We start from the raw sequence: 24,237 nt of genomic DNA, 5'->3' as shown, positions 1-24,237 counted from the left end.
ACTGGCAGTTTCTGAAAACAAAAAGCAAGCTGATTGTTTTGAATTAAGTAACTGGATGGGTGAAAGAGGATTCAGAAAGGAGATGACACAGTGAGAAAAGTGGTCTTTCAGCTACAGTCTCAAGGAGCAGAACAAGACTGTCAACAGCAGACAAATAAATCATGGTGAAACAATTACAATGTTGAAAGTGAGCAAAAGTTTTGCACATCAGCTGTACTGCCTCGGGCTGTCAGTACATGCTCAGTATCATCCCTCTGGCAGCAGCAGTAACAAGTGCATAAGGTATTTTCGTTCTTCATTGTTGAAACAGAAAGCTTGTATATTAGAGGCTGATAAAATACAAATGTAGTCCAAATACAGCTAGAGCAAGAGAAATTGATGTATCTGTCCCTCATCACAGATAGCTAGGATTATTGAGGCTTGAACTGTGACCCAGAAACTGTCCCTACGTTTCCTCAGCTGTGGGAAGGCTGTACTCTGTTCCCAAGTTCACCACATCAGGATCCTCACTGCTCTGCCTCCTACCTTGCCCTACCTAGGGTACAGCTGTTGACCAAGAACTCTGCTGCACTGTATCACAAGCACCCACTGGACAAAGGGGTGAGAAAAGGGTACCTCTCCTCCCTGCCTTCTGCCTGTGAGGCAGATAGTGCCTGTCAGCCCTTACAGGAGACCGGCAGAGGCAGAGCCCCGGGAGGATTTGAAGCAGGGAAGATGAAACGAGTGATGGTTACAGGTTCAGGTTTAGGCTCTACTGCCTTCTGATCTTCAGTACTCTTCAGGAGCATGCAGAACTGACAGCTTTGTGTCTGCTGCCTGGGATCCTTGCTCAGTCACCATCAGGACGTGCCTCTTGCCTTGCTCATTATCTCCCTGCCTGGATGGAAGGACCCTTGCCAAGAAGTATTATTTAAAGCTTGCACTCAGTATTTAAACTAGAATAATAAACATATTGTTCACAGTGACCAGGGAAACAAATTTCAAGGCAAAGATAAAAATCCCTGCATTACTCATGTGAGTTGAAGATGACAACTGTAAATCTTTGTGAGAAATATCAGCAATACTTGTTCATCTCCGTTTTTTATCTAAGTACTGCTAAATATAAAATCCATAAACAAGTCAAGAAGCAGTATCTGTGACCTGAGCTTTTCTCTGAACACCATTGCTGCAAGCTATGATGCAGCACACATGGCCTCCTTTGATGCTGTGTGGTCCAGCTTCTTCCCAGAGCGTTGATGCTCCGTTCCAGCGCGATCCAGGGAAGGACAGCAAGGTCTGGCCATCTCTGTGCAGACAGTATCAGAGGCTGTGGCTGGAAGCTGGCCTCTGCCGGTTTGGCAAGTGCTCTGCTCTTAGGCTGTTCTGCCAGGTGTGGTCACTCCACATGTGCTTTAAAAAGGCGGCATCTGGAAGGGCTTTCTATTGGCAGCACTTGGATCCTGACGTGCCCGCAGGTCCAAGACCTTCAGGGCCGCTTGGGTGAGGGTTTCCCTTTCCCTCGTCACTCCCCGCTCTCTCCCTAAGCCGCGGGAGCTCCCCTGTGCGGGCTGCGGCAGGAGAGGGCAGGGCGCCGGTCCCGTCCTGCGGCCACCCCCGAGCCGAGCCCGGACCCGCCGCCGCCCCCGAGCCGAGCGCGGACCCGCCGCTGCCCCCGAGCCGAGCCCGGACCCGCCGCCGCCCCCGAGCCCTGCCCGGACCCGCCGCTACCCCCGAGCCGAGCCCGGACCCGCCGCTGCCCCCGAGCCCTGCCCGGACCCGCCGCTGCCCCCGAGCCCTGCCCGGACCCGCCGCTGCCCCCGCGCTCCCGGGCCGCCGGCGCATGCGCGGTGCCGCCCCGCGCGGGCTCTGCGGGGACGCGGGCCGGGGCCGCCGCGACGTGTTGCGCTCGGAGCCCGCATGGGCTGTGCCGCACCGGCTGCTGCGGCCGCGCCGCTCCCGGCCGCCCTGCCGCGGCGCGCCCGGCCCCGCACGCTCCGGCTGTTGGCTGGCGTGCCTTCAGCGACCTCTGCGTTCCCGCACTTCATTCCGGGCTGCTCTCGCCTGCTCCTCCTCCTCCCCACGGCTGCGAGCCCCCTCTTGATTCTTGAACTGCTGGGCACGCTGTCGCTGCTCGGTGCGGGCGGGCATTTCCATGCGAGAGCCAGCCGCCCGCTGCTGTAACGAGCATCAGCACATCATCCACCTCCCGCTCCGAGCCCGGAGCGATTTCATTATTTGTGGTCGTCCAGGGACCTTTTTTTCGGCAGGAAGGTCCAGTGTAAGTTTATTTTCGTCTTCCGCTCTTCTGTACCGGCCACCGATTTTGTTCACCATCCCCCGGGAGCCGAGGAAAGCGAAGTTGCCAGGTAAATGCCCCCTTCCTTGTCTGCAGCACTTGGGGAGGCGGCTCCGGTCTGCCTGGTTGCATGGCTGCTGCGCCGCTGCTGTACAGCACGGGTTGCGAAGCAGAGGCAGCGCTTAATGGCACAGCTGTCACCGGGCATCTCGTGTCGCCGCCCGCCTCCCGTGATTCGGCTCCGCACGGCTGCGGGGAGCGGGAGGCTGCCGAGCGCCGCACGGCGCTGCTGCCGCTGCCGCCGGGGTGGCGGCCCCGGCCCGCCCGCAGCGCTCCGGGGCGGCGGGGTCTGCGCTCCGGGCCGGCGGGGCGGGAGCGCTCGGGGCCGCGGAGCGCTCGGGGCGCTGCGGCAGCGCGGCCCGGCCCGGCCCCGCCGTCACCGCTGTCGGTGTTGTCCCCGCAGGCCGGGCGGCGCCGCCCGTCCCCGGGGAAGCCCGGCGGCGTGAGGCCGCCCGCCGCCGCCGCTTATGCAACACATCATCGATAACCACCCCGACATGGCCACGGCGCTGCTGGCGGGCGAGAAGCTGAAGGAGCTCATCCTGCCGGGGCAGCAGGATGACAAGGCGGGCGCGCTGGCGGCTCTGCTCCTCCAGCTGAAGCTGGAGCTGCCCTTCGACCGCGTGGTCACCATCGGGACCGTCCTCATCCCCATCCTCCTCGTCACCCTCGTCTTCACCAAGAACTTTGCCGGTAAGGGCGGCAGGACGGGCAGGGTCGTGTCCCGGTGGCCGCTGAACGAGACCACAGGTGCTGAGAGATGTCAGCCACGGCTCGCCTTGGCGGCTGGGGACAGCGGCAGGGCGGCTAAGGACACTGCCCGGGGCCACCTGTGCCCGGGAGGCGGCCGCTGCCCCTCCTGGCGGGCAGAGCCGAGCTGCTGCCTTGGCACCGCGGGCAGGGCAGCGGGGTCGCCCTCCTGGCCGGTCCCTGCCGGGGACAGCTGCTGTCTCTTGTCTTGGCTGGCAGGTGGGAAGGGATCCCCGGCCACCCCCCGGGCGAGCAGCCCCGGGTCACTGAGCTGCAGGCAGAGTAGCGTGGGACGGTGTCCATTGCCCCGCAGCGGGTGAGAGCGGGCGTGAGTGCCAGAGCAGGTTAATGCTTGAGGTGGATCCTCAGCTGGATCCTGGCTGATGTCAAGCATTGCCCTGATGTTACTTCAGGCGTCTGCAGCGTCAGTGTTAACTGGCCTGCCAGGGAGAGGCTGATGATGCTTTCGTGGAGATACTATGGATACTATGCCTGGAGCCCCATGCAGTGTGCTTTGCCATATTGTGACAGTGGAAGTCACTGGTATCTGTTTCTGGTGAGGGTCAGCATCTCGCATAAACTGGTAACAGATTAAAAAGCCTGGTTTGAGTGCCCATCACCACCAGTCTCAGAAGGTCAAGTTTTGGTGAGCCTTGGAACTTACTAATGCCGTAAACTGTTACAACACCTTATGGGCCACTAGCACGTGTGTAAACATTGTTTTGCTGCGTGGATTGTAGGCTTGATGAGTATAGCTGCCAGTGCATGACTGCTTTTAATGTCCCTTGAAGCTCCATACTGAGAATCCATGGGAAATTATTAGCCCTTTAATATACAGGACTGATCTGGCACTCTGCAGCTTGTGAAATTGGTGAGAATTGGCTGTATTTAACCAGTTTAAACATATGAGAATCAGGTGCTTTTCATGCTACTTTGTGGTTGACTTCCAATCCTTCATACTTTTTTTCATTATGAGGTAAAGTTAAAGTACAACTGCTTGTAAATGGAGTCTGGAGATATTTCTTAATTATGGTTAATTTTTTTTCAACTCTACCTCAGTTTTTAGTAAAATAGTTACATAACTCAAGATCTTCAGCCCTATTTAATAAGATCCTCATCTTTTGGATGCTCTTCTGGAAGTATCTTGGAGGAACCATGTTTACAGAGTACATGAAAACTGGCTTTTCATAGCAACTGAAAGACAGGTTTCAAGGTCACCTTTGAGGCCCCTCTGTGGAATGCAAAAGTTTTGTGATCATTTCCTCTGTAGAGAACTAAGCTAATAGAAAGGCAATCCCACAGCAGCTCACGAGAGTGCATGCTTCCATGCTTCCATAATGTTTGAGATGTACAGATTGGAATCTCAGCAAGCCTAAAGACAGCCTTGGATGCAGGCAAGGTCATGCCCCTTGATGTGTGTTCCTGCCACAGTGCAGGGTTGCTAGCAGAAGCCCCTTGCTCCTCACTGCTTGGCCAGACAGCAGTACTTGCTCCATGTGAAGAAGTCATCTGAGACTGCAGATCGTGGAGGAAGTACCAAGTCTGAGACTCAGATTTACATAGTGGATGTCCCTCTGCAAGGCTAAACTGTAGTCCACAAACATATGGAAGAAAGAGGGCCTATTGAATTTGTTCACATCTGCCTATATTTCTGCTGTTGAGTTTATTTTGTGCTGTGGAAGATTATTATCTAGGCTCACAGTTGTGTTCCAGATTTGTTTTTCAGAAGGACTAAAAGCAATGTTTCTTATGTCTTCTTATGAGCTGTGTATGGTGATTTGACCCAGTAAGATAGAGATCAGTAGCCTATTGTGTCCTGCCAGGACAAAACTTACCAGGTAACTCAAAACACACCCTTATGTCTCTGGGAAAAGGTGGGATAATGCTGTTCTCTCATATGATGTCATGTTTGTTCAGATGGTCTGAAGATATAAAAATAATATGAGAAAAAGAAAAAATTATGCAAGAAAATGTAATAGCAAAACCCTAAGGATCTAATAAAATTAAATAGACACTTTTTTAGTCTTGAGTTGCAGGGTTCCAGGTTAGTGAGTTCAGTTCTGCTTCCACAGAGTACAAGAGCAAAACTTACATTAATTTTAATGTGATATTAATCGGGTGTTGTTCTTTTAATGAAACAGTATTTACTCAGACTTTTTTACTTTTGCATGTCCAGAGATACTGACCCTGGTAATAACAATAGTTCAGCTGCGTTCATGCTTACTACTGATTCTACAGTTTGTGTTGTTTCACCCATACACTGTCACCAATCTTGAAAAAAATCTAACTTTGTTTGCTTTGGATACAACTCCTTCTGTGTAATTTAAATAGTAGCTAAGCAGGTGCAAACTTTGCTGATGAAATTGAGTAAGATAGCTACTGCCCTTTGGTTGAGAATATCATAGTAGCTTCCCAGACTTTGCTTTGGGCCCTTGTGTGCTTGTCTGATACTTGCCATTATTCCTCATTCAGTTAATGATACCTAGTGCAAGCCATGTGAAGATACCATCATGCCACTAAACTGAAAACAACCCCTTTTCTGGGGTTTGTACCATCTTACTTAATCAGTATTGGTAAAGCTTTTGGAACAATGGTGTGTGCACTCAAGACATGAAAATGTAATTGTCACAAAACTCTTTTGTTGAGGGTTGGAAGAACCCTCATGATCAGTGGGTAGAGGAAATAAGAGCCTCTCATCTCATTGATTGACATTTGAGTTTATATGTGTGCAAAGTGTAGCTCAAAGTGCAGTCAAGACCAACTGTACAGTCAGTCCAACAAGTGTAGTGGGAACTCCTTGGTCCCACAGGGTGAATGTCCTGCTCTGGATGTGCAGTAGGCACCCCACCACCTTGGGAAGATGGGAGTCCCAAGCAGCAGTAAGTCTTCTGGGGCCAGAGGCTGCTCTGTTGAAGGACTGAACTTTGCTTTCATACATGCTTCTGAAAGCAGCATGCAAAGCCCTAAAACAGAGGACAAAGAAAGTGTGTGGTGTTTATTTAAAGACTGAAATTGACAACCTTAAAATCATTATGTCTGTAGCATAATACAGTGTATATTCTATTTTGCCTGTGGCTGAAGATAAAGTTACTTAGTTAGTTATCTTCCTTTAATGCTATGGGCATAGTCATTGCTTAGGTAAATGCGTGTGCTCTTCATGAAAGTGATTTGTTTGCCCTTGATCTGTACATCTTTTTTGAGAAACTAAATGACAAATTACTGGTTTAGGAGTTTAAGAGGCAAGACCTAATTGCTTAGCAGGTACTATGCCCATATTGTGAAATAGCCCCCACTTTCTGAAGTTTTATCACAGGAGGAAAGAAGGTTACCTAGCTAACCTCCTGCTGTGTCATTTCTGAGTCTCCTAATTCTCCTTTATTTTTCCAGGAAACCAGTGTGATTCTAGACAGGACGCCCCTAGAAAGTTAATTGAAATAAATCCATGAGCCATATTTTTACTGAGTGTAAGATCATCATAAAGCCATTTAGGAACAATACTCAGCTGCCCAGCACAACAAAAGCCCACATGAGCACTCATAAAAGAAGAATGAATATTCTTTCCATTTCTAGAACTCACCCATGAATGGACTTTGCATAAAACTGGCATATTATTAAACATCTATTAAGAGGCCAATGTATGGTAACCTTGAGGATAATAAAGTTTTTGAGGGATTTTTCTCTCACCTAGTGGATGGAATCTATATTTAACTTAGAGTTTCCTGGAGTCACAGGGCTCTCAGAAGGCAGCATAGGCTAAAGGAAGCCTCTGCAATAGCAGAGTCCTTGTTGAGGTAACAATGCATGCAGTGGGTGGTCCCAAGGGAACTTTGGTCTGCTCTGTTTTTGTTTGAAAATTACTGCTTTACAGATAACTGATTTTTTAAAATTTAAATATGAGAGCAAATGTGTTTGAAATTCTGTCAGAACAGTGACATAACCCCCATCACACCCTATATAGTCTAAGGCATCTTCTGAAGCACTCATGCAGATGTGTATGCAGTGCTTTGTAGAGATCCATGCTTGTATTTGACTCTCCTGGGGTTTGATTTCTCATACCTAGCTTTTTATTTCCCAACAGTTCCTGTGCAAACTAGAAATAAAATATAACCAATAGGGATAGAGAGTTCAGATTTGATAGTACTGCACAGTCCCAGAGAATGAATAGGTGACTATACCAGGTACTGCCTGGTGGTAAAGCAAATTTTATGTCTGTTAGTATAGGTTGTCACTTTTGTCTTTCTATTTTAGCTGCATTGAAGCCTGCTGGATTGTTCCCTTTCCTACAATAAGAGTTTTGGGATTCTTTTTATTGAAAGTGTTTATTTGTTAACCTAAGTCATCCTTAGGTTTATATTTAGTGATAGAAAGGGAGTGTTAGACTGCCAGTTTGGGGTGGATCTGTTTGATGTTCCATGTGTTTTTTATCCTTCACTCTCCCCTTTTTTGCCTTTTGTATCAAGTGTCTCATGGCATTGGATGAACTTCCAGGACACTCTTCTATAATCCAGTAAATTAAGAGACACTTGGCTTCCATGATGTGCTTCTTAGTTCTTTTGCATCAATTCGTGTTATTTGCAAGTGGTTTAAATATTCCAGAAACAGCCCCATCAATAAGTCTGTGGGAAGTTCTCTCTGTAAGGGACTAGATAGTGGTGGGTTCCAAAGAAGATTACATTGCTGGTTTTGTTGTATTATCTTCACAATTTCGAAATACTTTGGTTTCCAAACTGATGTTGTCAAGGTGTTGCTAGATCATATCCCTCTTCTACAGTGCCTCATGCTTTCTATTCACAGTGAATTATTCTTTCTGTATTGCAGTCATGTTTGTTTTTCCCACCCAAGCTATTAAATGCTGGTATTTTATTAAAATAAAGCATTCATCCAGTTGATTTTTATACTTTAGTCAGAAGCCAAGCTTTGGCATTGGTTTTCATGCTAGGTTCTTAAAACAGTGCCTACAAAATGCAAAAGTGGTTGCTCAGAAATGCTGTATTTCTATGTCTCTTAGCAATTGTATAGTTCAGCCCTCTACCATCCTTCTGCTAGAAAATTTTCATAAGGAAGCAATGGAAGGAAACTGTCTAATGACTGAAGTATCAGTTCAAGGTTTTATGTTTTATTTTCTGATTTGTAATCATTTGCATAAGCAATGCTTACATTACTGTGTAATACAGTATATGCATGAGTTCAATGTCTTTTTTACTTTCCACCCTATGGTACATAGGGTGAAACATACCCTATGGTATGTTTGAAATAGTATATGTCAGATTTTTATGTTATGAGATGGAATTTTATTTTGTATTTCTGGTCAATTTTCTAATTTGTATTTCTGTTTTGAATTGTGTCAGAATAATTGCATATGCTTGTTTAGGTGACTTACCTAATAGATGGCTTTTGATCTTACTTTCCATTTTTTCTCTCCAACTGCACTTAAAAGAAAGTGAAGATGGCATTTTCCCAAGTAACTTTGTTAGTGCTCAGAGTACAGAGCCAGATTGTTTAGTGTATGACAAACTGGTGACACCAGTGCAGAAATTGTTTCTGAGGCAATATTAGCAGAGAAAAGAGAATTTAAGGAGTGTCACAGTACCACTTAAGTGCTTTTTTAGCATGCATTTTTTAAAAGGACTAAAGTCCTGGCTGCAGTTTGGCTGCTGGCTGTTCACATTGCTCATGGAATTTTTCCCAAAGGATAAGGGTTGTTTACACACATACAAACTCGAGGTGTGCAAAAGATACACTAGCTGGGACTCTCTGAGTTTTGATCATTTAAAGATTTGCAGTTACACATGTGAATGGTGACTAGAAAAGTATTCTTGAGGAAATGCATGAGCCATACCTCACTCCACTGCAGCTCCTAGTAACTGCAGATATTTTTCGTGTCATAAATTTCATTTTTCAGACTTCATCAACATATTATCATCATATCACACAATACATCATCATTTTTTATGTCTTTAATGACCTGATTGCATTATTAACCCCTTCATTTTTTCAACTGCCATATGTGGAAGAGGTCCTAAATATGGATGAATTTTAACTTACTACATGCTTTCAGATAATCAAGAGATTTGAACAGATGGTCAAAAATATTTTTGTTTAAGAGCTACTTAATTTGTTCACCTTTATCAATCAGAAACCTTGTGAATAAATAAAGAGTAAGGTTGAGACTGTTTTTCAAATGTACTCTGAAGTGTTTGAGGCTCTTTGTTGTCTCTAGGTAGGAATCATGCATCCATGATGCAGAGGAAATTTCAGCTTGTGTGGTTTCTTACAGCTATAAATGTCTTCAGGAAGAATCTGCATCATCACTGAGTTCCTTGGGTTCTCTCAGTGTTAAAAATAGCTGCAGTGGACACCCTCAGTATGTGTATATGTTTAATTACAAAAGCTGAATAGCTTCACACTAGACTGGCATAATTCTTATAGATTCCCTTTTTTTCACGATACAGGATTTATTCTAAGAAAAACATTGAAATCAGGGCACGTATTTGCATCATTGGGGATTTTGTCCCAGGCATGTATTGTACTCCTGCATTTGAATGGGGAAGTGCAGCTGTTCACAATGACAACAGGCTTTGGGAATTTATTTGCTTTTCTTCAGTGGCACCAAGCCTGCCATGCAGACTCAAAGTTCATGGGTAGTGCTGCAGCCAGGTGCTGAGATCTCTGGTGTGGCTTTTGCAGCTCAGTGACTGTTTCTGGAGGGTTTTACTTTTATGATAAAGTAATTATATCACATTTTGAGTTGAGATACTTTATCTCCTGTGAGATCCATGTTTTCTTCAGGAGGTCAGGAGACCTCCACACTGGAACTGGCAGAGCCCTTGAGACCCTCGGGTGGTGGATTCTTCTGTCTCTTCTGTGATGAATCAAAACAGTTCTGATACTTCACAAACCCAATTTTTCTACACATGGAGGAATCAGTTTTCTAAAGGCAGTAGTCCAGCCATCTCTGCCCTCTAAATTCTATGTTATTAAAATAATGTTATTACCTAATGAGCTAACTGTTGGTCTTTTTCTTCTTTTTCAATATGCCATCCTTTTAATTTCTAGTCATTAAATAATAACAATGCAATAGACCAAACGTGCTGTTGCCTGTTGCTTCCTGTGGTTTAATTTTTTACTAGACCCTGGGTTTAAGAAGCCACCATTGTTCATGTATCGTGGATTTCACTGGATTTTCATGTTTCATTTCATTTCAACATTTATTGCAGTTTACTTCAGGTATTACTGCAGTCCACATTATCATACTGTCTGAGTGCATGTAGTTGCTTTGGGGTTCCATCTCTAGAGGGCGATTTTTGACCTCTGCAAAACATTAAAATATTATTTTCACAACTTACTACTTCTCCTGTGCAGAAGATCTGTACATCACTGAAATTACCTCCTCATGTAAGCGCCAAATTTAGAGGTAAATGGTTTTCAGATCTCTTGTGTAGTACTGACTGCATGGCTGAATTTTGTTAATTATATTTACATTAATACATTCCTTTAAATTCAGATCTAACCTTCCCTCAAATCTGGGCATCAATAGTCCAGCCACTGTAAATAAGCTCTCTGTTGAGTGACTTTACCACTGTGCTGCATGGCCACCATGTGTTGGATGGCAGCTCATTACTGAGGACACATTCCTCTATAGGAGCAGCCTAAGGGATTTCATTGGAGTGTTTCTGCACCTTCCTCATAAGAGTTGCTGTTTCTAACATACCAGACAAGCAGGAGTAGGTGTCTTTTTTCTCCTGACTAACCTGGGCAGGTGTACAAAACCTTAAGCCTCAGATTGTCAGTAAGGATGAGCACAGCACCTACTTTTAGAAGAGCCAGGGTCTATTACATACAGGGAATAGGGTTCTGTAAATTTATATATACACTAGAAAAGTGCATTGCTAATTCATTGATTCTACAGATCCAAAATATATGCAGTCCAAGCAGCAGTCCTGCAAGGCAAAAATACCCAAATTGGAAATACAGAGACCTGCTGCTACCCTTGCACTGCTGTTCCCCTTATGGGTGACCCATTACCTGTCAATCTTTGAAATTGCTTATCTACATCTCACTCATTATGACTAATCCTTACAGAGTATAGGCCAATAAAACCTAATAGGAGCAGTGGTTTCCTATCTCATTTTTTTAGGGACCTTCTTTTCAAGATTTTTTTCTTAAACAGGACAAGTGGTTTCAGAGATTGGGCAAAAAAGGCTTACCTTACCTTGCTGATCATGGAGAAATTTGTACCTTAGGAAGACTTCATGGGCATGGGACCTGTATTCAGATTGGAAAGAATATTCCCTAAGAAAGGTAAAGGTATTGGTTTTTTATTTCAGTAAAACTAGTAATATATAATTAGCTTGCTAAGTTAAGGCTTAGTTTGATGGAGGTTTTCTTATTCATATCAGTAAACTCAGTGAGTTAAATAGGACTGTATGACACAAAATTAATTTTAGGGATCCATCCTTACACTGCACTATTTTCTAACCTTTAAATAAAGTGGTTGAAATAAACCAGTTAAATTGAGTTTTTCCTTCTGCTGACATTTAATTTGGGTATTAGCTAGCATTTGTTAAAATCATTCAAAGCTAGCATTTGTTAAAATCATGCAAAGGAGTTGCATATTCCTTGTGGACTGTGTGACTGGGATGGAAGACTATACTGTTTAGATAATATTTTATTTTCTTAGACTACATTTTTAACTTCAGTAATATAAATGTTCTTTATTCATTTTTTTCCAGAGAGAAGAGGATCCAGGACATTTCTTCTTTTCCATATAAAAATTGCTGAAAAAGTACTAAATAAATTATTTCTGTTTCTAAAAATAAACAGTTTGTTACCTGCTTTCTTGTCAATCCTTTTAGTACCCAAGATAAATGAGGGATGTATGTCAGATTGCTTACATGTATGTGCCACAAAGCAATATGATAAAGAATACCCTTGTTAAGTACTGCCATTTATTGCTGAATTCAAGGAGTTTCTAATTTATTTTGTCTGTTAGAAATGTGTGTACTGGGAAGTGATGGACAGGGAGATTCAGAGATTCTACCTAAATGTTGAATTTCTCCTTGGGACAAGTGGAGAGGGCTGCACAAGGGGTGCTTCAGAGATCTTGACTGGATTGCCAGCTTATCTTCACAGGCAGGCTGAGCTCAGGAATGAGGAGGATTTAGCAGCTCTCTTCAAGAGGGCAGAATGCCAGCTGCTAGAGAGCACTGGGCTAGGGTGAGTCTGTAGGATATTTAACTCAGTAAATGTAGTTATCAATACACTCACCTGATGCTTAGCTTGGGTCCTAGCAAGGGTGTTTAGGCACTTGTCCAGAGGAGAGATCCAGCCTGATGAGCAGCACCTGCTCACTGTTCTGCTGCCTGTACCCCGTGTGGGTGGTGGCAGTCATGCTGAATGCTTACTAGATCCTTGAAGAAATCTTCACACAAGAGCTGTACTTACCTTTTCTTTGGTGTAGCGAGTACAAGAATTTTCATCTTTTTTTACATTTTTGTATTATATTTTCTCAAAACAATTTCATTATTTTATATGCTGTTGGAAAATTTTACTGTTTCTTCTGCTTTACTCAGTTATTGCACTGGAATGCTAAATAATGCATTTCAGTGGGAAGATTAATGAGGTGTGATTTCTTTATGTAGAGTAAATTCTAAAAGCTGGAGGTCACAGGAGGCATATACAATTTGTTATCATGGTTTATATTTTAGCAAATATACTTTATTCCACTGGGAATGCAATAGGTAAGAGAAATCATTTGCCCTGTTATGTGGGAGCATATGCTATTTATTATTAATATTTTCTTTTTTTTGTAATGCCTACCAAAACACTCTAAATGTGTTGTCCACATTTACTCAAATAAATTTTGCTCATAATAATATTTTAGAAGCTTTATAACTACAGCATCAGTTCTTCAAAGAAATGCATGTGCCAGATTTTGTGCACTGAGTAATCACATTAAGGGAAATGCCAATGCATGCAGTTTCTTCAGTCTTTTCACAAACAGGTGTGACTTTTTATAGCTTTGAATGCTAAGAGATTATCACTGTTATCTTTATTTTTAAGTGGTGAGTGTGTTAGATGCAACTCATTCACTTTCCCAGAAAGACTTGTAAAATCTTAGCTTTGAATAGACAATGGAGAATGATGCATATCTATAGTCTCACTCTATCTTCTTGCCAGTATCATTTTGGTGTCCCATAAACCAGGCCACATTTCTTGTTAGAACAAGTGTTTCTTATTATAGATGGGCAAATGCACAGGTGTAGACAGACAGACAGACAGACACACACACACACACACACTCTGGCATCTCTTCCTCCAGGTGAGATGCAGTGTTGCTGCCTGAGCTCTAGCCACTGGTGTGTCTGTGAAAGCCTTCTAGCTGTATTTTACTGGATGTGTTCTCAATGCAACAGCCATTGCTTTCATTTTTTGAAATGGCCGTTTCTCAAAAATGAAAACAATTACTCCTGCATGGATCATCCTTTCTTGCTGAACATGACCTAAAGAAGATGAAAATTCACTTTGTGGACAGTCAGGCTTGTCCCTGCCTGAGCAGGATGCACAGGCAGGTTGAGTAGCTCCTGTCTTTGGAGGTTTTCAGACTGACAAAGCCCAAATCAAGCTGGTCTGAAAGCAGTCCTGACCCTGTTTTGGGTGGGATATGGGACTCAGCATTTCTGTGATTCTGCATTGGGGTATAATTTCAGGAAATGGTCTAGGAACAGCAGTCATCAGATTTCTCCACTGGTAACTCCACTTCCACATCTGACATTCATTTCTGTAGTGGGAAGTTTTACAAGGGCTCCATCCCCAAACCTCAGCATTCCAGCCCCTTTCCTGAGGAATCCAAAACTTGGAGTATTCTAACTCCAGTTTGAAATTTAGTGGGAGATTTATTTTTCTAACATATTTTCATGCCTAGAACTTGCAGCCTGAAAAATGATGCTTAGTTCAGGGCCCCTCAAAGAGGACAGTTGAATGTCTATTAAAGCATATGGAGGCTGGGGAGCCCCTGAAAGGAGGGGGGTGACCTTGGATTGGAAACAGCAGGAGTGGGAGCATGTGCCTGCAGGAAGCCCACAGATATTTCTGCAAGCCTCTTCTGTGAGTAGCAGACTGACAGCTCCTGGCTTCAGTGCTTTGACTTCACTCCTTTCCATACTGTCTGTTTAGATTATTTCTGAAGAGGTTTTTGACACAGCCCCTTCCTTTATCCCTCTCCCTACCCTGAGTATCTTCTGCAGCCATGCACTTTGATTCCCCTGAGGTATGACTTCTGTACCACAGTACCTCCAGCAAGTCACTTCTCTCTGTTTAAATAACACTTAAAATGATGGGATGGGGTGAGATGTTACAGAATGGAGCATTTGAAAAAAACTTAGCTGCCAAGGGATTTTAATTTTTCAAGTGGCATAACACAATCAGTTATATTACACAACTAAGTAATTCTGTGTTGTTTATTTCATCTTGATTGCATGTCTGAAAAATGCAGTGAGATCTGTCTCATACCTTATCCTAGAGGATAGTTCTGAAAATTTTTAGAAGCTACTTAGGTGTGTAGTGAGCAGGATAAAATGTATTTATGTACAATTCTTGAAAACATATGACATATTGAAAAAAGGGGAAATGAAACTTCTTAGTGTGCATGTTTAGGCTTAAGTTGGTATTAAAAAAAAAAAATCATATATTACCATCAAAGACTTGGTTTTTTCAACTATTAATTATTAATTAAAATTAAGTAGTGATTATTAGGAGTATCTCTTTCAAGGAGCAGAGAGACATTATTTTTATGGGCTTTAGACTAAACAACATTGAGAGTATGACCAATCCACTCAGCCATAGTAATGCTCCTTAAGCCTTTCAAAATTTTTCTTTAGAACACTTTACTTCATTGCCATATGCAAACTGGCATCTCAGGAAAAAGCTGTGTTTCATGGTGGCTGGAATAGTTACCTGAAAAAGGACCTTCATAAACTGCTTAAGAATTTTCAGGGTGAAAGAAGAGTATCAGTAGAAACTTTCTATATTTATGAATATATAGTTAAAAGCAAATACATTTTTTATATTGCATGATCCAACATCAGAGCTATGATTTTAACACCATTGCAACCTTTTTTTTATGCTATTTACCTATCAGGAGAACATTGTAAAGACAAAAAAAATCTGCTGTGTCTTCTTGAAACTGCAGTTAAGCAGGGGTCTCACAGCTAAGTGAGTTTTGTGTGTGAGAACAACTTGTTCTTCTGCTCTCCTCATCAGATCTGCATGTTAAGATCCAGCTGCACACCATTGCCAGGTTTGATAGCAGGATTAGTTACTGACATGGTGCTTTTCTTTTTTGTTAATTAACAGTGGACACAGGCTGCAGTGGAGAAGAAACAGTCCCATACCCTACTATACCTGGATCAGACACCTTCAGGGTGTCTGTCAAATGCCAGGTTAATGCTGACACTGTCTGACATTCACAAAAGGTAACTCAAAGCCTGGTGTGGGTCCTGCTTGGCAGCCTCTTGTCAATGGGGACAGACAGGTTCTTTATCCAGGCAACAGCTGAATGAGTCCTCTGCTTTGAATCACTTCAGAAGGGAATTCCTCTCTTCTCCATTGTCTGGGCCATTTTCTAGAAGAATGAGCATCCAAGTCTGATGCAATGCTTTGCTAGTCAAGTCCTGATGAGAGGGTTAAGCTAAATATCCCCATAGAATAACTTTACCAAAATTTATGTCATTCTCTGACAGCAAATACAGCTCAAGGATAATGCCAAGAGAGGTTGTGGCAGCCCCATCCCTGGCAGTGTTCAAGGCAAGGCTGGATGGGGTTTTGAGCAGCCTGGTGTAGGAAAGGTGTCCCTACCCATGGCAGGGGGACTGGGACTAGGTGATCTCTAAGATCCCTTCCAGCCCATACCAATCTGTGATTCTGTGATTCTACATTAGAAAAAACAAAATTTTGTTGGAACCCCACTGCTTCCACTTCAGTCAGTTATCAGAAGTCCCACTGGCTTCACAGAGGATTTGTTTTTGTCTGAAGGGTCTTGGGATTTACATGTCATACACTGGAAATCAGGCCAATTTTGCAAATATGCAAAGACGAAAATACTGGACTAGTAGCAACAAGGTACCAAACATTGAGTAAGAATGGGACACCATGCTCAGCTGGCCAAATAAATTAGAGATCTTTTACAACCTCACAGACAATTAGGTCATATAAAAACATGTTTAACAGAGGAAAAGAGAACAAATTCCTCTAAAGTGACATTTGCTTTTCCTACTGTTTGGAACAGCGTAATTTTGCAGTCTGTAATGCAGCTGGAAGTTGTGAAGCTCTTTAGACTTTTTTCACCAAAGCAGTGGCAATGGATGGAGTGCAGTTAGTCTCTCAGTGGCCTGTCCAATGGAAATTTAAAATATTAAGACATTTTAATTTGTTTCTTTTTTTTCATTTATAAAGTAATAAGATATTGGATTGTTGTTCTATATATATACAATTTTGGCAAAAGTCACTTGAGCTTTTGGGTCTCAGTGAATAGAACTGAAAGAACTAGTCAGTTTATTTGATAGCAGTAACTGATGCAGGAATCCAAAAATAATCTTTATGGCTGATTTGTAACAATACTTGCTGCTGTTTTCCCAAGTATTTTTCATATTGAGACCTAGGAGAAATGAGCTCATGTATGCCACAGGAAACTTGGTTTTATATTGGAAAGTTCTACTGGACTTAGAGAAACCCAATTCAGAAAAATTTTGCTTTTGAGAAATACAGCATTCTGCTTTGCCTTTTTTTTTACCCCATGGGAACATTTTTACACAGGAATTTGTCTGGTCTCCTGGGAAATGCTACAATAATTCTTTGATAGTAGGAGATTGAATTTTTTGTATGCATCCCTTCATGGGTAGTGTTGGGAGGCCACATAATTACAAAACCAAGGGAATCAGTGTGCATTTTTCTTGTTCCACATGTCTGTAAGTACACAAAAATAGTCTAAATTGGAGTGCTTTAAGCTATCCTCTGAGATTGAAGCTAGATCATTTAAAAATAGTCTTCAAAAGCAACATTAAAGAATTTACAGGGCATACTTACTTTACATGCTGTCTTGAGTAGCAGCATTTATTTTGTCAAATCTGTTTAAGTTGGTAGTATTAATTTTCTCTAGGTCACAGAAGAGGTTTATACCTCCACACCAAAGAACTAACTTTTGATTTGCTCACATGTGAAAAGTTAGTGGTCAAGTAAGGAGTCATTTATTAAGCCAGAAAGATTAAGGAGAAATGCCTGCCTATTAATTTCTAATATTTTATTTATTATTATCAATATGATATTATTTGTTTTCATTCTTATTATAAAGAGAACAGTGCCACCATGCTCTTCCAGGGAGCTGTTATTGATCTGAATTGTAGACCACATTTAGAGTAAGTGCAGGCTTGGTGTTCTTGAACAATTCTCAAGTCAAGAGAGCATGCCTACTCCAATGGGTTTCATCCTGGAAAGTTTTTTAAAGGTGTACCAGAACACTGTAAAATATTTTCTTTTTGTGCTACCTGTCAAAACATGTAATCACGATTTTCCTCTTTGAATAGGGTGTCTTCATAATGGTTGTTCTTTGGGAAATTAATGCTGCTTTAGCTTTCACAGGTTTTTCTCTCTTTCTTTCATGTATTGCTAGAAAAAAGGTTGATCATGTAAGAACCAAATTTATCTAGTGGGTCAGGATCTTTAATCTCAACACCCTGATGATGATGATAAAATACAAATGCTTAGAAGGAGTGTTAAAATAGGCAAGTATGTGATGTAATTTCCTTTGTCAAACCCTTCCATCCTCCAGCAGAATATGACTGAAACATTCCCTGAGAGAGAAATAGCATCACTGTGAATTTAATAACCCTTGCTATACTTTTTCTCCTATTACTTTGATTTCTTTCTTGATCCACAGTATTAGTTTCTTCTGTAATAGTATCTGATGGCAAGTTGCATTTAATTACACGTGTAAAAAACCTAAAGTTACAGTTTCAAATGTAGAATTAAATTTTCATACCGATAAATAGTTAACACACCAGATTCTGTCCTGGTTAGTCACACTTTAATTCAAGAGTATTAGCTGAGAGGGATACATTTGGCTAAATCCTTGTATATCTTGAGTTTTGTCTACCATATCAAATGGGTTGACTTTGTTAATAGTTATTAAAAATATTTTCTTAAGCTGCAGCTAACTTTTTTTTATTTAGAAGAATGTTTAGCTGGGATAAACCTTAAATTTCATCTAATTTTCAGCATTTGCATGGAACACCATCAGCTGGTGGCTTTGTAGTAAATATCAGGTCTTTTAGCTTTACAGTCTCAGTTGCTTAGGATATTGTTTTCAGAGAAGTCATTAAACCAAAATATGCATTTCTTGCTGGTATTTCTACCTCAGGCTCATTCTAAAGCTTTCAGGTAAATAGTTTTGCCATAGGGTTTGTGAGGATGTGTGCAGCCTGAGCTGGATGTGGAGGGCTTAATGGTCATGTAAGGATACAGTAAAATAAAATTGATATAATTTGAAATGTTTATTTTCCAGAGCTCCTTTTGTAGGTTAAATGCACAGCAGTGACTTTTCTCTCTGTTATACAGAGGAGCCAATATACTGTTACACACCACACAACTTCACCCGCGATCAAGCCTTGTATGCCAGAGGATATTGTTGGACAGAATTAAAAGATGCCTTGCCAGGAGTTGATGCCAGCCACTGGCCCTCCTTGTTTGAGCATAAGTTCCTACCTTATGCACTGCTGGCTTTTGCTGGGATAATGTACATTCCAGCTCTGGGCTGGGAATTTCTGGCCTCCACTCGACTGACTTCAGAGCTGAATTTTTTGCTTCAGGAGATCGATAACTGCTACCACCGTGCAGCTGAAGGGCGGGCCCCCAAAATAGAGAAACAGATTCAGTCCAAAGGTCCAGGGATCACCGAGAGAGAGAAAAGAGAAATCATTGAGAATGCAGAGAAGGAAAAAAGCCCTGAGCAGAACTTGTTTGAGAAATATCTGGAAAGAAGAGGACGAAGTAACTTCTTAGCTAAACTTTATCTTGCAAGACATCTGTTCATCATCTTTTTAAGCATCATACCAATCACATACTTATCCACCTACTATGCTACACAGAAGCAAAATGAATTTACATGTGCACTAGGGGAGCCTCCAGACAAAACGAGCAGTTCCAAATTGCACATCAGAGTGAACTGTAAGCTGCCATCTGTCCAGCTCCAGCGGATTATTGCTGGTGTAGATATCGTTCTCCTCTGCTTCATGAACTTGATAATCCTCATCAACTTGATTCACCTCTTCATATTTCGCAAGTCTAACTTCATATTTGATAAACTGAACAAAGTTGGAATAAAGACCAAGAAACAGTGGCAGAAGTCCCAGTTTTGTGATATCAATATTTTGGCCATGTTTTGTAATGAAAATAGGGACCACATAAAATCCTTGAACCGCCTGGATTTTATTACAAATGAAAGTGATCTGATGTACGACAACGTTGTGCGCCAGCTGCTGGCAGCATTGGCCCAGTCCAATCACGATGCCACTCCAACCATGCGTGATTCGGGGATCCAGACCATCGACCCCAGTGTTGATCCAGCAGACATTGATGCTAATGAACAGCTCATCATTAAGAGACCAAGGAAGAAGATGAAATGGATCCCGACCACCAACCCCCTTCCCCAGCCGTTCAAGGAGCAGTTAGCCATTATGAAGGTTGAGAACCATAAGCCGGATAAACCGAAGCCTGTGCGGAGAAAAACAGCGACAGACAGCCTTATAGCTCCTTTGCTGGAGTCTGCTGCAAAAACCTCTCAGCAATCCTCCGCTCATAAGAGCGAGCCAAACGCCATCCCAAGCACAAGCAGTGAAAAAAAGCACACACGGCACTTTTCCTTGGATGTTCATCCATATATACTTAGTAGCAAAAAACCCAAGCCAGAGGTTCAAGCCATCCCCTCGATGCCTACGTCAAAAAGCCAAGAGGGTGGATTTTTAAACCAAGAAGAGAATGTTGTAGTGCATGTTACCTCCTCTCTCAAAGGTACAGTATGCCATAATGCCCATATCACCTCCATAGGCCATAATTTACATAGCAATCTTAAGGAACTCAGAGTTTATTTGGACTATTTGCCTACCTTGCTAGATCTGGGGATAGCTAGTAATCTCAAGGCTTGCAGGTCTCAGAAACAGAGGTTCTCTCTCTTTAACAACTAAATGGAGGATAAGGATTATTAGAGGTAGAGCTGTACAAAACAGGCTGTTGGTGTGGGTAATGTTTCAAATGTAAGCAGGTTTTCACAACTACAAATGGGGTCATGCCTTGCCAAGGAAATGAGAAGCGTTTGGCTTCCATGATACCCTTCCTGCTCTACCAGCACCTGGCACGTTGCAAACCTGCCTTATTTTCAGTCATAGGAAACTGGATGACCAGTACCCTGAACAGTAACAGCCCCTTTGGAGTGTGTGGGAGACTATGAATGGCAGTTAAAGTTGCTGTGGAAAAAAGATCTCTTAGACTATCAACTTAGGGGTTGGCATATGTTTGTCACTTAGAAAATCAAAGCTCAGCTTGTTAACATTGTTCTTCATGCACACTTTAAATTGCCCTGTGTTACGGGGACAAGAGGATGGATGTTCTTAAGTGTGGGTGCTGGTCAGGGATTCAGGATTTCTGCCATTCCCTTCCTCTGTGACCTCACAGGAGATGCTCATTCTGTGCCTCAGTTCCCTGTGTGTCTTGTAATGCTTGTCACTTAACTCAAAGGAGTATTTCAAATATATCAGTAATTGCTAAGTGCTAGGGTGATGAGGAAAGCCATTTGAACATTAAGAAAAGTGATAGATCAGTAGATAAACTGATAGACAGATATCTTCTTGTTTATTTTTGTAAGCTACTGACATAAGAAAGAAGCACTATGCAGTTGAAGTTACAGAAAAATCTGTACGTACTTAAAGCAATGGCTCTCATCTCATTACAAGCTAAGACCTCCCTCTGGGCTTCGACAGACTGACCTCTACCGTCACCCCACTGCCCAGCAAAGAAGTGATTTGAGGTATAAAAGTTTCTGTCACTTCCAAATCCCTGTGCTCCTTAGAGCCCTCCAACTCCCCAATGTGCATGTGAGCTGTTCTACAGCATTCCTTATCCAGTCACCTGCTCTGATTCCAACTCCTCAAAACTACTGGGGTTTTCTGGTTCAATTACCTTCATCTAAATTAGTGCTTGAATATTTTAAGGGCAAAAAATAATTACTGAAGTTTTGGGACTCTGTGACTCCCAATTCATATTAAAAATTTTCAACTTTGTTTTTGAGTTAGACCTACATTGCAGTCCATCAGGTAAGGCAGACTTACAATTTCTGGAAAGAGACTTCAGTTGATGACAAATTGCTGAGTTCTTTCTAAAGAGAAGTGGCTTACAATGTGTAACCACTAGTTTTTCCCATTGAAAATATCAATGCCTTTTGTATTCCATCCTGTGGATTTCAATAGTCATTACATCTGTCAAAACATTAAATCATACTGTTTTAAAAACACTGGCCAGACTGTAGAGGGGAATAAATGTGCATTTCAGTTGGGGTTTTTTCTTCATTTTACAAAAATACCATTCACATAAAGAAGCATGAGCATGCATAAAAAAGAGCGAGATTTGCAAACCCCACTTCTTGTTTGTCCTGTTTCCCTGAGCTTACAACCTTGTTATTTTGAAACAGTCCTGTTTGGATTTCTCAAAAGGTCCCAAGAAAATTCAGTTTGGGATCCTGTTCTGATCCCACTGAAATCAGTGGCAAGACTGCCAATGACTTTTATTGGTTCGGGGCACTGCTCTCTGATGGACTGGAATGGTGAAAGACTACCTGTCCTTTATCTGTTTTGCTCTTTTTCAGACACCCCTCATCCTGCAAAAGAGATCCTGTACTCCTCCGAGACATGCAGAACTGTGCCTGCCGCTGCGGCTTTTGTCACGTGCAACCACAACCACATAGCCACAACTGCTGCTGCCACCAGTATGGCTTTGAACCAGGTCAAGGCAGAGCCCACGCCCGCTCTGAGCTGCAACCCAGCCCACCCTTTGCTGCACATCAACACGCTGTACGAGGACCACGAGGAGGAGGTCTCCACCGTGATGGACAACGGGATCCACTCCCCGCCGGACGCCGGGGAGATGCTCTCCATGCCCACCCCGAAGCAGATCCGGCTGGCCACGTTCGACGAGCCCATGGCCATGGTGAGCTCGGTGGAGTACTGAGAGCCCGGGCCAGCCGGGCACGGCGGCGCTGGCCACGGCCCCGGCAATGCCCTCGCTGCATGAGCATGGAGAGCTTGCCCACGGACTGTAGCTTCTGCTAACAGCACCAAACGGCTTTTCAGGATCACGTCATAAGCACTGTCAGTCATTTGCAAAATAGAATAAAGAGAATCTGGTGGAAATAGACCTTTAACACTAAGACAACCATTAGCTCTAACTCTAAACTATAGCTTCCTGATTTAACTGGGAATTAGCACAATTTATGAACATTAAGAGTCTAATGGTGTGCCACAGCAATTTTAGTGAGTGTTTAAATCCTTTGCATTCAGAATCACTGATTAAAGTTAACATGGAGGTGAGGTGTACTTTTTAATGGCAGCAGTGAAATAAGAGTTCTTTTTTAAGCAGGGAGGATTTTATTTTCTTTTATTTCAGGATTATGAAAAAGTTATATGCAAGCAAAATTTGTGTTTGTTTGTTTCTTTAGCTCACTGATGTTGGGCTTGATGGAGACTTAGCTGAAAGGGCCTTACTACCACCAGCATTTAAGTGCAAAAGATCGATACACTCGATCTCTTGCATTTATAAATGAAAATACCTGAAGTATGCCCCGCCCTTTAACATGCTTATATGTTTGATGGAAGATGATTAAATTAAGAGTTTATTTTTTTAAATATATTTTACCATGGAAAAAATTACTTTAATAACTTTTCAAACCAGGTGTTACTTTTAACAAAATGTGTAGAACAGAGAGTCATTGTAGCTGCTTATTTTTTCATAGTGTATTTATGAACCAGGTTAGAAACTTTCATGGGTGCTTCACTGATACAAACAAGCTTACAGAGGTCATTACAAAATATCTTACAAAATATGAAACCAGCAAACCTGTTTGCAAATAACACACAGTTAAAGAAGTCTATTAATTTAGTTCTACAGATTTGGCTAGTCCTTGATTCAGCAAAAATTAAGGCCATGGATGACACTGAAATGACTCCTGTCTAAAACTAAGCACACACTGAAATGGCTTTGCTGGATCTGGGCTCTAGTGAAGGCAGACAATAATCCTGCAGTATGTGCTATCACTGATCCAATATTTGCCATCCTTGGCTCAAAGCACATCTTCATGCCCATCTTATATAATTACAATATGTGTGATTTAATAGAAAACTCTAGTATAACTAAAACGTCTATTAAAAGTGTATCATGCAATAACCATTCTCAGCAAAATGATAGTGAAACAAAAAGTGACTGTGTTAAAACAATATTCCTAGCTGCATTCAGAATTACAGACTGTGTGTGTTTGCTTCAAAATTATGTATAATGGTAGAAAAAATATGCAGCACAAATATGGGACTGAATCTTGAGTTTATTTTTAATTTATTACCTCAGACATGGATATATTATACCAATATTTAATGAAAATAATACTGAAAATAAATGCCTATTATTCTGAATATTTTAATGTGTACTACTTCCTAGCTTAGTGTTACACTCCACCTCTAAAGCAGGGTAACTGAGGTTCTTGTCAATAGATCCCTTGGGGTGGATTAGAGTAATGTGACACTGAATGATCAATGTGCATTTTTAAGGCAAGTTTATTTTAGAACAATTTGGTTGCACTGAAAAGGAGGCACGCAGCCATTTTGGTTCTCCTCTATACAATTATAAAAATATGACAAAGAAACAATATAAGGAGAAGAAAGAAAGAGAAGGACAAGAGTAGAGAGTGGGGAGAAAAGATGCCACCACCCGTGGATCCAGCAAAAAGACTTGATTGTTGCAATTTTGATGCTCATGGTTGAAGTCATCATGCCAGTCTTGTTCTGTTGAGGCCAGCACCCACACAACAAAGAGTTTGACAGCTTATATACATTCAGGCTTAT

General features: G+C 42.3%; 1 protein-coding gene across 3 annotated transcripts; it reads left to right on the top strand.

Annotated features, from left to right (window-relative positions):
• The first annotated feature begins 1,838 nt into the window (after window positions 1–1,838).
• On the top strand, window positions 1,839–23,808 carry PANX2 (pannexin 2). 3 transcript variants are annotated; one of them, XM_079304317.1, is made up of 5 exons: window positions 2,890–3,028; window positions 11,256–11,386; window positions 11,818–11,870; window positions 18,695–20,146; window positions 21,993–23,808. In XM_079304317.1, the coding sequence occupies exons 4-5, from the start codon at window positions 18,871–18,873 to the stop codon at window positions 22,352–22,354; spliced, it is 1,638 nt and encodes a 545-aa protein (XP_079160443.1). In that variant the 5' UTR covers window positions 2,890–3,028; window positions 11,256–11,386; window positions 11,818–11,870; window positions 18,695–18,870; the 3' UTR covers window positions 22,355–23,808. The 3 variants fall into 3 exon arrangements, with proteins under 3 accessions (XP_079160441.1, XP_079160442.1, XP_079160443.1); XM_079304315.1 differs by lacking the exons at window positions 11,256–11,386; window positions 11,818–11,870 and adding an exon at window positions 1,839–2,345 and having other exon boundaries at window positions 2,739–3,028; XM_079304316.1 differs by lacking the exons at window positions 11,256–11,386; window positions 11,818–11,870 and adding an exon at window positions 1,839–2,345 and having other exon boundaries at window positions 2,739–3,028; window positions 18,642–20,146.
• Window positions 23,809–24,237: the final 429 nt, after the last annotated feature.

This window comes from Erithacus rubecula, assembly GCF_903797595.1.
Source record: "Erithacus rubecula genome assembly, chromosome: 4".
NCBI lineage: Eukaryota > Metazoa > Chordata > Aves > Passeriformes > Muscicapidae > Erithacus > Erithacus rubecula.
This window is presented reverse-complemented; position numbering and strand designations above follow the sequence as displayed.

Bases quoted from the DNA above. Each gene is read 5' to 3' on its own strand.
- PANX2 (XM_079304315.1), top strand. From the start codon at position 2,803: ATGCAACACATCATCGATAACCACCCCGACATGGCCACGGCGCTGCTG. The intron at 3,029-18,694 runs GTAAGGGCGGCA...TCTGTTATACAG, and splicing joins CTTCACCAAGAACTTTGCCG to AGGAGCCAATATACTGTTAC. The intron at 20,147-21,992 runs GTACAGTATGCC...GCTCTTTTTCAG, and splicing joins TGTTACCTCCTCTCTCAAAG to ACACCCCTCATCCTGCAAAA.